General features: G+C 41.1%; 1 protein-coding gene across 5 annotated transcripts in view; it reads right to left on the minus strand.

Annotated features, from left to right (window-relative positions):
- The window catches only part of LOC309415240 (adenomatous polyposis coli protein-like), a gene marked incomplete at both ends in the record, with an annotated part of 135,670 nt that extends 127,919 nt beyond the window's left edge, over positions 1-7,751 (minus strand). For 4 of the 5 annotated variants that reach the window (XM_082012704.1, XM_082012702.1, XM_082012703.1 and 1 more), the window contains one exon: positions 7,617-7,751. In XM_082012704.1, the coding sequence (XP_081868830.1) occupies positions 7,617-7,751 (135 nt within the window). Of the gene's footprint in view, positions 1-7,592 lie in introns of all 5 variants that reach the window. The other variant, XM_082012700.1, reaches the window with a different exon arrangement.
- Positions 7,752-13,100: the final 5,349 nt, after the last annotated feature.

A 13,100-nucleotide genomic window follows, 5' to 3' on the forward strand; every position in this document is an offset into this window, starting at 1 on the left:
TATCGTGTCCAGTTTTGGGCCCCTCACTACAAGAAGGACGTTGAGGTGCTGGAGCGTGTCCAGAGAAGGGCAACGAAGCTGGTGAGGGGGCTGGAGCACAAGTCTTATGGGGAACGGCTGAGGGAACTGGGGTTGTTCAGTCTGGAGAAGAGGAGGCTGAGGGGAGACCTTATCGCTCTCTACAACTACCTGAAAGGGGGTTGTGGCGACGAGGGTGCTGGTCTCTTCTCCCAAGTAACTAGTGATAGGACAAGAGGAAATGGCCTCAAGTTGCGCCACGGGAGGTTTAGATTGGATATTAGGAAAAATTTCTTCACCTAGAGGGTGGTCAGGCATTGGAACAGGCTGCCCAGGGAGGTGGTGGAGTCACCATCTCTGGAAGTGTTCAAAAAACGTGTCAATGTGGCGCTTCGGGACATGGTTTAGGGGACATGGTGGTGCTGGATTAATGGTTGGACTTGATGATCTTGAAGGTCCTTTCCAACCTTAGTGATTCAGTGATATTCTGTGATAACATTTTTAACACTACTGCTTACAAAATACCTTTCTTTAAAATATTCAGTATCATCTTGTGGTGGGTTGACCCTGGCTAGAAGCCATATGCCTACCAAAGCTGCTCTATCACTCCCCTTCTAAGCTATATAAGGGAGAAAATATAACAAAAAGCTTATGGATCGAGATAAGGACAGAAATTACCGTCACGGGCAAGACAGACTCGACTTGGGGACAATTACTTCAATTTATTGCAAATCAAAATCAGAGTAGGATAATAAGAACTAAAACCAAAACATAATACACCTTCCCCCCACCATTCCCTTCCTCCCAAGCTCAAATTCACTCGCCATTTTCTCTACCTCCTCCCCCCAAGTGACAGAGGGGGAAGGAGAATGGGGTTTGCGGTCAGTCCATCACATGTTGTTTCTGCCACTCCTTCCTCCTCAGGGGGAGGACTCCTCACACTCTTCCCCTGCTCCAGCGTGGAGTCCCTCCCACAGGAGACAGTCCTCCACGAACTTCTCCAACATGAGTCCTTCCCACAGGCTGCAGTTCTTCACAAACTGCTCCAGCCTGGGTCCCTTCCACAGGGTGCAGTCCTTCAGGAACAGACTGCTCCAGCATGGGTCCCCCATGGGGTCACAAGTCCTGCCACCAAACCTGCTCCAGCGTGGGCTCCTCTCTCTACAGGGCCACAGGTCCTGCCAGGAGCTTGCTCCAGCATGGGCTTCCCACGGGGTCACAGCCTCCTTCCAGCATCTACCTGCTCCGACATGGGGTCCTCCACAGGCTGCAGGTGGATACCTGCTCCACTGTGGAGCTCCATGGGCTGCAGGGGGACAGCCTGCCTAACCATGGTCTTCACCATGGGCTGCAGGGGAATCTCTGCTCTGGCACCTGGAGCACCTCCTCCCCCTCCTCCTTCACTGACCTTGGTGTCTGCAGAGTTGTTGCACCTATTCTCACTCCTCTCTCCCACGATAATTGCTGTTGCTGCCTTTTTTTTTTTTTTTTTCTCTCCTTAAATATGTTACCACAGAGGCGCTACGACCATCGCTGATTAGCTCAGCTTTCACCAGCAGCAGGTCAGTCTTGGAGTCAGCTGACATTGACTCTATCAGACATAGGGGAATCTTTTAGCAGCTTCTCACAGAAGCCAGCCCTGCAGCCCCCCACTACAAAAACCTTGCAACGCAAACCCAACACACATCTTTAAAATGCCCCTTCCATGTATAATGTTTAATTAGTTGTGGAAGGAAATAAGCAAAAAAAGGAGATAGAAGTAAACATATCAACAGTGCAAAGAATCACCATGAGATGTTTCTACCCTAGCCCAGAGAACAATATAAATGGTGTAAAAATGACGTGTCCTGGTTTCATCTGGGATAGAGTTGGTTTTACTTCCTGATGGCTGGTATAGTGCTGTGTTTTGGACTTGGTATGAGAATAATGCTGACAACACACTGATGGTTTTGGTCGTTGCTAAGTACTTGTAGTGCTTATACTAAGTCAAGGACTTTTCAGCTTCCCATGCTCTGCCAGCAGGGAGGCGCACAAGAAGCTGGGAGGGGGCATAACCAGGACAGCTGACCCAGACTGGCCAAAGAGATATTGCCTACCATACAATGTCATGCCCAGTACATAAACTGGAGCTAGCTGGGGGGCAGGAATCGCTACTCAGGGATTGGCTACCGATCACAGGGTGGTGAGGCAAGCAAGCGGCTACGTGGTGCTTAGTTGCTGGCTGGGGCTAAACCACAACACAATGTTACTAATAATACATCAGAGAACCACAGTTCATCTCCCCCACTACCAACTCCCTTTCTCCTAATAATATTTGGAATTGTATTGGATGGGAGAGGCTGATAAGGGTCTATTGCATCTCAAAGATAATTATGTGCTATCCCAAAGGATTGGTTTTTCAACATATTTGGACTTTTAATTATTTATATGGTAGCTAAAGAACCAGAGAAGGGGAGATTGAAAGTCCTTCCAATTACTTTTTTTGTAATTATTCCTAAACATGGCACTAGAACTACACAAACTATGAAGCGAGCGGCCTCTTTCAGTGGAACAAAGCCACCATGTACCTTCTCCTAAAGCTTATAAAACCAAAATTATCTCTTGACCAAGGAGAATCCTGCAATGATCTCAAACTTTTTCACCCACAGACTCCAATTCCCAAGATGATTCCTAAACCATCTTTCAAATTCAATATAAGGCAAAGCAAAGTTTGAATGCTTTTCAAATACATCTGAAACAAACAAGGGAAAGAAACAGTGTCTCATTTCAGGTCCAGGAGCAAACACTCACGAGGAATAGACCTGGTTAGGATTTTTTGATAGAATAGGGATTACAATTAAAAAAAAAAAAAAAAAAAAAACCACACACACACCACAAAAACCCACTCAAATTAATCTAAACAATCCTCTTCCCCCCCTCCACCCCAAATGAAGAGAAACATACTGAATTTGGTGGAGGTTTTTTAGGATACATTCCTCAGGTCCAGGAAAGCATTTGAGAAAAAGAAAGTATGAAATATCTACTCAAAATGTACTAATAAAGACAGTTCTGTGGAGTGCGATAGACTCACTTTCTGTTTGGTGATCTGCCAGATTTGAAGTAAGGACATAAAGCTGTCCCACATCCCAAATTAATGCCCTTGAGACCACCTTATACAGTTGGTCTGTTTCCAAGTCACTGGAAATTTAATTATATACACAAAAGTCAAAGAAAACAAGATAAGTATATGGGGAAAAAGAAGGAGAAAGAAAAACAAAAAAAAAAAAAACCCCAAAAAATACTTTTTCCCTGTCCCTTTTTAAAACTATGAGAAAGATCATCACCTCTCCTACTCTTCACTCCCTTACATTAGACTGCAATGACAGGGAGAAAGGGAGAGTTATTGATAAATTTGTTATAATATTAAGAAAAACAGTATAAGTGACAGATCTAGCTCAAATTTTCTGATACACAGTTAAGCAAACAAGCAATTATTTTCAGAGTTATTAATGCCAAATATAGTTTCAAGTAGCTGGTGTAAAGGACTATAATTTCACTTCAATTCAGAAAGCAGAGTCATTTTCATCTTGCAGTGCAATGCAAAGATTAAATATAACTAAAAAATATGTAGTTCTTCCAAGTGTTTTCATAACTAATGACAGTAATTCAGAACACAAGAAAAATTTTCTTCTTATACTGAATATATAGCTCAATCTAGATGCTAGAGGAAAAGAAAGTTCAATTAAAAGCATATTTAAATTGCTACATTCATCAAATCAGCATATTTCATATAATTATACAGTAACAAATCTACCACATGAACTAGGTAAAGCAAAAACAAATGTTGTTTAATGTTTAGAGTATGCCTACACTATACAGTAGTATATGCAGAGATACCAAAAATTTCTAAGCCATGTAAGCTTAGGTACCAAAAGTAGACCAGTTTTCCCAGCTGTAGCAAGAGATCCTGAAACAGGATTTGTCAGCTCAGGAAATGCACTACATTAACGCAGCTATATTGCTTGTGAAATTCTGCCTTGTTCAGTGCCATGTATCACACAAATACAACTGCACCTATAGGTGGATTTTGATCAGTAGGAAAGATAAATGCCATCTGAGCTTAGTTTTTCCTCTAGGATAGGTGGCTCCAAAGGCCTACACCTAGCCAATAAACACTAGACAGACACATTTGGGTGAAATAAGTAAGTATAAATTTAGGACTTAGGAGAGACTGGAGACTTGTGGTATTATTGTAAAATGAGCTTTTCTTTTTGGGATGTTAAGTAAATATTGTAATAAAAGTAAAATTTTTTAAACTTATCTTAAAACACCTCCAGTCTCTCCACTGTTTTCAAAAGCAGGACAATGTCTGCTTTGTCATAAACTATGTCAACAGACTGGACTTCCTGATGGGAAGTACAGCAGTGATAAAATGGTAGGGCTTATCATGACAACCCAGAAAAGAAATATGAAAATGGAAAGGTGTATCTAAAAATTGTTTTTAAATGTTTACTGTTCAAATTTCAAAAACAGTTTTCATAATCAAGTACATGTGATGAACAGTTTTCCCCTGTACAGCCTGGAAAGGGATTGCTGTAGGAATCAAGAGGGCTTTAAACTAGATTTGAAGGGGGAAGGGGATAAAACCAGGCTCACTAGAGATGAGCCTAGGGGTGGCATGCTGATGTCGGGGGTGAAATCGATAGCCCAGCTCGAGTGCATCTACACAAATGCACACAGCATGGGCAGCAAACAGGAGGAGCTGGTAGCCATTGTGCAGCAGAACAGCTACGACTTAGTCGTCATCACAGAAACATGGTGGGATGCTTCTCATGACTGGAATGCTGCAATGGATGGCTATAAGCTCTTCCGAAGGGATAGGCAGGGAAGGAGAGGTGGTGGGGTGGCTCTGTATGTTAGGAAGTGTTTTGATTGTATAGAAATCAATGATTGTAAAGACCAAGTAGAGTGCTTATGGGTAAGGATGAGGGGGAAGGCCAATGAGGCAGACATCCTGCTGGGAGTCTGTTACAGACCACCCAAACAGGACAAAAAGGCAGATGACGCATTCTACAAGCAGCTGGCAGACGTCTCACAGTCGCTAGCCCTTGTTCTCGTGGGGGACTTCAACTTACCAAACATCTACTGGAAGTATAACACAGCAGAGAGGAAACAGTCTAAGAGGGTCCTGGAGTGTGTGGAAGATAACTTCCTGACACAGCTGGTAAGTGAGCCCACCAGGGGAGGTGCCTTGCTTGACCTGCTGTTTACGAACAGAGAAGGAATGGTGGGAGATGTGGTGGTCGGAGGCCATCTTGGGCTTAGCAACCATGAAATGACAGAATTCTCAATTCCTAGTGAAGCAAGAAGGGGGGGTCAGCAAAACCACCACCAAGGACTTCCGGAGGGCAGACTTCGGCCTGTTCAGGTCACTGGTTGAGAGAGTCCCTTGGGAGACAGTCCTGAAGGACAAAAGGGTCCAGGAAGGCTGGACATTCTTCAAGAAGGAAATTTTAAAGGAGCAGGCGGTCCCCATGTGCCGCAAGAAGAGCTGGCAGGGAAGACAACTGGCCTGGCTAAACAGGGAGATTTTCCTGGGACTCAGGGAAAAGAGGAGAGTTTATCACCTCTGGAAGAAGGGGCAGGCAACTCAAGAAGAGTACAAGGATCTCGTTAGGTTAAGCAGAGAGAAAATTAGAAAGGCAAAAGCCCAGCTAGAGCTCAGTCTGGCCACGGTTGTAAAGGATAACAAAAAATGCTTCTACAAATACATTAACAACAAAAAGAGAGGCAAGGAGAATCTCCATCCCTTATTGGATGCAGGGGGGGAACACTGTCACCAAGGATGAGGTGTCTTTAATAGCCAGACCAGGTATCCGCAGGGTATTCAGCCCCCTGAGCTGGAAGATGGGGATGGAGAGCAGAATAAACTATCCATAATCCATCAGGAAACAGTTAAGGACCTGCCATGCCAGCTGGACACCCACAAGTCTATGGGGCCTGATGGGATCCACCTGAGAGTACTGAGAGAGCTGGTGGGAGGAGCTTGCCAAGCCACTCTCCATCATTTATCAGCAGTCCTGGTTAACAGGGGAGGTCCCAGATGACTGGAGGCTTGCCAATGTGACACCCGTCTACAAGAAGGGCTTGGAAGGAGGGTCCGGGGAACAGGCCTGTCAGCCTGACCTTGGTACTGGGGAATATTATGGAGAGGTTCATCTTCAGGGCACTCACAGGGCATATGCAGGACAACCAGGAGATCAGGCCCAGCCAGACTGGGTTCATGAAAGGCAGGTCCTGCTTGACCAACCTGATCTCCTTCTATGACCAGGTGACCCGCCTAGTGGATGAGGGAAAGGCTGTGGATGTTGTCTACCTGGACTTTAGTAAAGCCTTTGACAGCGTCTCCCACAGCATTCTCCTGGAGAAACTGGCAGCTCATGGCTTAGACAGGTGTACTCTTCGCTGGGTAAAGAATTGGCTGGACGGCCGACCACAGAGAGTTGTGGTGAATGGCATTAAATCCCGCTGGCAGCCAGTCACAAGCGGTGTTCCCCAGGGCTCGGTTCTGGGGCCGGTCTTGTTCAATATCTTTACTGATGATTTGGATGAGGGGATCGAGTGCTCCCTCAGTAAGTTTGCAGATGACACCAAGTTGGGTTGGCATGTCAATCTGCTCGAGGGTAGGAAGGCTCTGCAGAGGGATCTGGACAGGCTGGATCGATGGGCAGAGGCCAACTGTATGAGGTTTAACAAGGCCAAGTGCCGGGTCTTGCACTTGAGTCACAACAACCCCATGCAACGCTACAGGATTGGGGAGGAGAGCTGCCCAGCGGAAAAGGACCTGGGGGTGCTGGTTGACAGCCAGCTGAATATGAGCCAGCAGTGTGCCCAGGTGGCCAAGAAGGCCAACAGTGTCCTGGCCTGTATCAGAAATAGTGTGGCCAGCAGGAGTAGGGAAGTGATTGTGCCCCTGTACTCAGCACTGTTGAGGCCGCACCTTGAATACTGTGTTCACTTTTGGGCCCCTCACTATGAGGACGTTGAGGTGCTGTCCAAGGGCGACAAAGCTGGTGAGGGGTCTGGGGAACAAGTCTTATGAGGAGCGGCTGAGGGAACTGGGGTTGTTCAGTCTGGAGAAGAGGAGGCTGAGGGGAGACCTTATCGCTCTCTACAACTACCTGAAAGGGGGTGGTAGAGAGGTGGGTGTTGGTCTCTTCTCCCAAGTAAGTAGTGATAGGACAAGAGGAAATGGCCTCAAGTTGCACCAGGGGAGGTTTAGATTGGATATTAGGAAAAATTTCTTCACCGAGAGAGTGGTCAAGCATTGGAACAGGCTGCCCAGGGAGGTGGTGGAGTCACCATCTCTGGAAGTATTCAAAAAACGTGTAGACGTGGCAGTTCGGGACATGGTTTAGTGGACATGGTGGTGTTGGGTTGATGGTTGGACTTGATGATCTTAAGGGTCTTTTCCAACCTTAATGATTCTGTGATTCTGTAATCTAAAAGCACATAAAATTTATTCAGTAACTACCAGTCCATTAAAACACTCACACATAATCAAAACCAAAAGGCAATAATAGAAATGGTGATACACACAGACATAGAGGTTGCAATACCTTCATATTAGATGCCTCATTTTCCAGCTTTGTTAGGTGATTTGAGTTGTCCTCTAGCTCTTGTCGAAGGTTGGAGTTCTCCATCTTTAATGCTTCAACTTGCTTTAACAACTGGTCATATGAAGCTGCAGCCATCCTGGGCTACCCTCAGCCCTGGAAAAATAAGAGAAGATACTAGATTTAAACATTTTAGAAAAAAACATATCTAAACATAAAATTACATCTCAGTCTTTCCCATTTACCACTCAACTTACTAAACATTTCCTTCAAATCCATTAAACCAAACTATTAATGCCCAGAACTAACATCAGTTCAGTAGCTTTTTTTCAGTAGGCTTCCATTTGATACATGATTCTGCAAATGAAAGAAGATGATAACAATTGCTTTAGGTATTAGGGGAAGCCAGAATACACAAGGGGAAATCATACCATTATACAAAAGCATCCTTACTTTTAAGTACTTAAGAATTTATTACTTAAGTAATAAGAAACTAAGGAGATAATAGATCATATTTAATCATTTTTGACTAGCCAACCCTATCTAAAAGACACTGACTGTCCACATATTTTATGAAGTCAAATAGACATAGATGCTCAGCATTCCTTAGAATAACACACACTAATGAAAATGTGTAAAAGGAGAACAGTAATTACTGAGGAATTTTAACAGAACAGAAGCATCAAATGTAATAGTAATCAAGTCTTTGCAAAAAAACTCCAAGGTGTAAAGACTAAAATAAACATCCATATATTTCTAACACAAGAAGTGGAAATACTGCATAGTTAAAGAAACAGATGAAAGGCCATTCTTAATATCAAGATACCCTACATTATAAATACAAAGAGGAAGAGTAGGAAAGATATACTATATAAATCATAAAATAAAATACTATAGTGATTGTGTTAAGTCATACATGCATTTTAAGCTATCTTTATTTTGGGTAATATTGTCACACAGTCCTAAAACATTACCACAATACCAGCCATTACAAAGAAACAAGAAATACACACACTAACTTAAAAGATAAAATTCAAATTGTTCTCCATTTTCCAAATCCAAACCCCAAAGTTATTCATGTAAACAAACAACGTAAGATAATTAAAGCCTGGGTGACTATGTTTGAAGCTCTTCACATTTGAAGCTATCAATTTCTTATTTGAAAATAAGTCATTCAGCAGAGTAACAGGAAGCATAGCACTTCTTACATGTACAAGTTACCGTGCCAATTTCACAGCAAGAATTTCCTAAGCAAATATAGCACCTGTAACTCAAAAGAGAAAAATATAAAAAGCTTACAGGATAGCATTCCTTTTTCATTGATATTTCCAAAGTACTGTAGTAGCAAACAGCTAAAAGCTCATATTTAGTTACTGTTTTATTATGGAACATATTGCAAATACAGTTTGCAAGCCATCTTGAAAATTATGCTAACAGAAGAGCAATTTGTGTACCCCCTCACTAAGCCTTTGACCTTTGTAATTACAAGGTCAAGTAACTGCTTGTGTAATCAGCTTTGCTCTTCCAGACAATTCTTAATTGAATTCTCAAGCTAATTAAAAAATAGGTAAAATTATCCAAAAAGGTTGGACTTAGTTCTCCAATATAAATTTTGAAAATTGTTTAATCTTTCAAAATTTAAAAACTCAATGAAAATATAAACAAGAATATCTATTATTAAAGATAGGAACACTAACAAAAGCTTCACTGCATTTGATATGGCAAGTTTATTTAATTTTCAAGAAACAAAATTTCATGTCCTAAACATGTCTCATCATTAAAGAAGAGCCAAGAAAGAAATCTGCCATTTGTGGAATTGTGACTTCAATGACAGTAAAAATGGGGGGGCACACATGACACCACGCCTTCATAAATTTCCTCTTCCTAATGCGGTCATGCCAGACAGGAGACCTTAATTTAGAGAAATTAAGATAATCCAAAATATTTATTCTATTCCATGGATTCTGTACTTTTTATATTCAGGCAGTTCCACCTAAAAGGCAGATAGCTATCAAAGAGTTGTAACAAAATAAAAATCCATTTCATGTGTGTATTCATTTGATAAGTACTAGTTTGCCATTGTAATTAATAAAACCAACAGCTATAGTTCATGTTTCTTTTCAGAACATATACTACATGGCTAATCATGCCCAAGCAAAGGTGGATAACTTTAAAATGTTTTCACTTCTATGTGCTATAAAATTACATTGTATTGTAATACTGATAGAATCTGTCGGTTTATATGAGGCTCTATGACTACACAGCATAAATAGTAAACTTAATTTTTCATTTGTTGCACCTGACATGTTAGAAAATAACTCAAGTATATCACACATTCATTTACATCTAATTGACAGAAGCAGCTGTGTGCCATATTTTACATGCATGTCAATTCTAGCTTCTGATATTATGTTAATCCATCGTTAGTATGTGTACTGCTTTGGGCTGGGATAGTTAATTTTCTTCGTAGTAGCTTTTATGGTGCTATGTTTTGGATTTGTGAACAAAACAGTGTTGATAACACACCAATGTTTCAGTTACTGCTGAACAGTGCTTACACAGCATCAAGGCCGTTTCTGTTTCTCAGGTTGCCCCACCAGCGAGTAGGTTGGGAGTGCACAAGAAGTTGGGAGGGGACACAGCTAGGACAGCTGACCCCAACTGACCAAAGGGATATTCCCTACCATATGACGTCATGTGCAGCAATAAAAGCTGGGGGAAAGGAAGAGCAAGGACGAAGCCCTGCTTTCTTGGAAATATCTAAACATCTGCCTGCCAATGGGAAGTAGTGAATGAATTCCTTATTTAGGTTTGCTTGCATGTACAGCTTTTGCTTTACCAATTAAACTGTCTTTATCTCAACCCACAAGTTTTTTCACTGTTACAACTTACAATTATCTGCCTCATCCCACTATGTGGAGCTTAGCTGCCTACCAGGGTTAAACCACAACAGTAAGAAAGGTCAGATAAAATGAAGAACCTGATTTTTTTATCCTTCAGTCAACTGAGAAATTCACTCATGCATTTAAAAGTTAAAATAATTAGCTACATTAACAAGATGTATAAACACAAAAAAATAAAATGTAGAAGAATCAATGACAGCAGGAGCTACAGTAGAAGAACAGTAATTGGATAGCTCTGTTGTGTTATATTAAAAATAAGCTTAAATGAACTTATCTTAAATGAGTAAGGATCCAGTTACTGAAGGGGAGGAGCAAGTAATACATCTTAAATGAAGTGGCCATCAACTCTACAAAACCAACTTTCAGGCAATATTTCACAAAGAAAAGAAGCTTTTTTGCTACGTACCTGCCCTGGTTTTGGCTGGGACAGAGTCAATTTTCTTCCTGATAGCTGCTATAGTGCTGTGTTTTGGATTTGGGATGAAAAGAATGACGATAACATACTGATGTTTTCAGTTGTTGCTAAGCAGTCAAGGACAGTCCAGCTTCACGTGCTGGCCTGCCAGCAAGAAGGCTGGGGGTGCACAGGAAGCTGGGAGGGGACACGGCCAGGACAGCTGACCCAAACTGGCCAAAGGGATATTCCATACCATATGATGTCATACTCAATGTATAAACTGAGCAAGTTGACCAGGGAGGGTGGTAAGCAATTGCATTGTGCATCACGTATTTTGTATATCCTTTTATCTTTTTTTTTCCCACCTCTTTTTCTGTCCTATTAAACTGTGTTTATCTCAACCCACAAATTTTATGGTTTTTTCTCCAATTCTCTCCCCCACTGGGGTGGGAGTGAGAGAACGACTGTTTGGTGTTTAGCTGCCTGCTGGGTTAAACCACAATACCCAATAATAAAGATTATTTTTTTTCCCCTTTAAAGAAATGAGCTCCAAATAAAATCCACCAAAATTCTCTTAGCTGAAACATTAACTATTAAATGCTTTCAAATAACAGAAATAAGAGGTTTATTTCGCAAATTGTTAATATCAATTGACTTGATAAGACTCAGGGCAGAGTTCGAGATTGTGTCTAGATAATCTCTTGCTACAACTCACTTAGCATATGAAAATTGGAAGCAAATCCAAAGAATAATTTTATTTTTACCTTCTCCTCCTCCTGATATAAGTTTCCAAGTGCCCTCTTCCTTCTGTGCAATGTTTGTTTGTTTTTGGTGGGTTTTTTGTTTTTGGTTTGTTGATTTTTTTTTTAATAACATGGAAATGGTAGTCAGTGCTAAGAGACAGTATTTTACCTTTGAGTAGGAATCACTTATTGATTTATTCAGATGTCAAATATTACTTCACAGGTTTTCTAATTTAAAAAAACAACTATTTGAATTAGTTGATTACCACAAACTGGATAATCCAAAACATCTCCAATTTTTATTAAATAACAGATGTCCAAATGGACAATAGGCTACACTTTGCTCTAGGCCCTCTTCAGCCAGACAAGATTCAGAGACACATACTTCCTCATTTGCAGCAGAGACCATATAGCAAGTCCAAAGTAAAAAGCAAGGAACGGTTTACACTTGGCCCTTTAGTCTGAAGCTGTAACACTGCACATGTAGACAGAAACATATTCAAGATCCAAGGGGCCAGAATCAGTTTAATCAAGAATAAGTACAACTCTTCACTCCAGGTATGAAGTCACTATACTGGGGAGTCGAGGGGAAAGGAAAGAGGAAGAATTGTTTCTTTTAATACCAACTTCATACTTTATCCAACCCAAAGGAAAATACATGACACAGAACACAACCCACCTTCAGTAAGTTCACTATTATGACTGAGAATCAAGCTCCCTTTTGCACTCTAAATCCGACTTTTTTTTGCAGAGTGGTCTAGATTCAAATGGAAGAATGAAGATACCCCTATTGCTAGATTTACTCCAAGAAATAACTCTGGGGATGTAGGAACTTAAGGCTTTAACTCCATTAATATAAGAAACACCTAGAATCTAGGTCTCCTAGTTCCCTAACCCATTTTCTCATTCTTAGGAGATAGAGGAGAAGAAATCTCTTACCAAAGTAAAATGAAATTATGACAAGAAATGTCACTATGCTGTACTGAATCAGCAGTTTGCATAAATACACATATCAAAGCAGAATTTCAAGTTGGAGATAACTCTTTCAGACACTAAAACCAAAATTAATCAGCAGTCTAAATTTATGCAACTGTTATATACTGTTAAGATTTAGACATGCATTCTTCTACATTAAGAAAGTTTTATTAGTTATAACTGCGCAGGAAACAGGAATTTAGATGTGCTCATTTTAGCGTGAAATTCCCATAGAGACAGGCAAAACCAACAACATTCTCTGAAAACTTACAATTTTGTATTGATCGGTGTTCTTTTTTATTTGAAATCAATAAACAATACACTCAACACACCCTGAAGAGTTTCTGCTTAAGAACCCCAAGCTCAACAATTTATATTAATTAAATCTTCTTATGGACATATTACAGCCTCCATCACTAGTTTTTTTTTCAGTCACAGATGCTATTACTACCAGAACTTCCTGTAGAAC

This window comes from Phaethon aethereus (genome assembly GCF_964289735.1).
Source record: "Phaethon aethereus genome assembly, chromosome: W".
NCBI classification, from domain to species: domain Eukaryota; kingdom Metazoa; phylum Chordata; class Aves; order Phaethontiformes; family Phaethontidae; genus Phaethon; species Phaethon aethereus.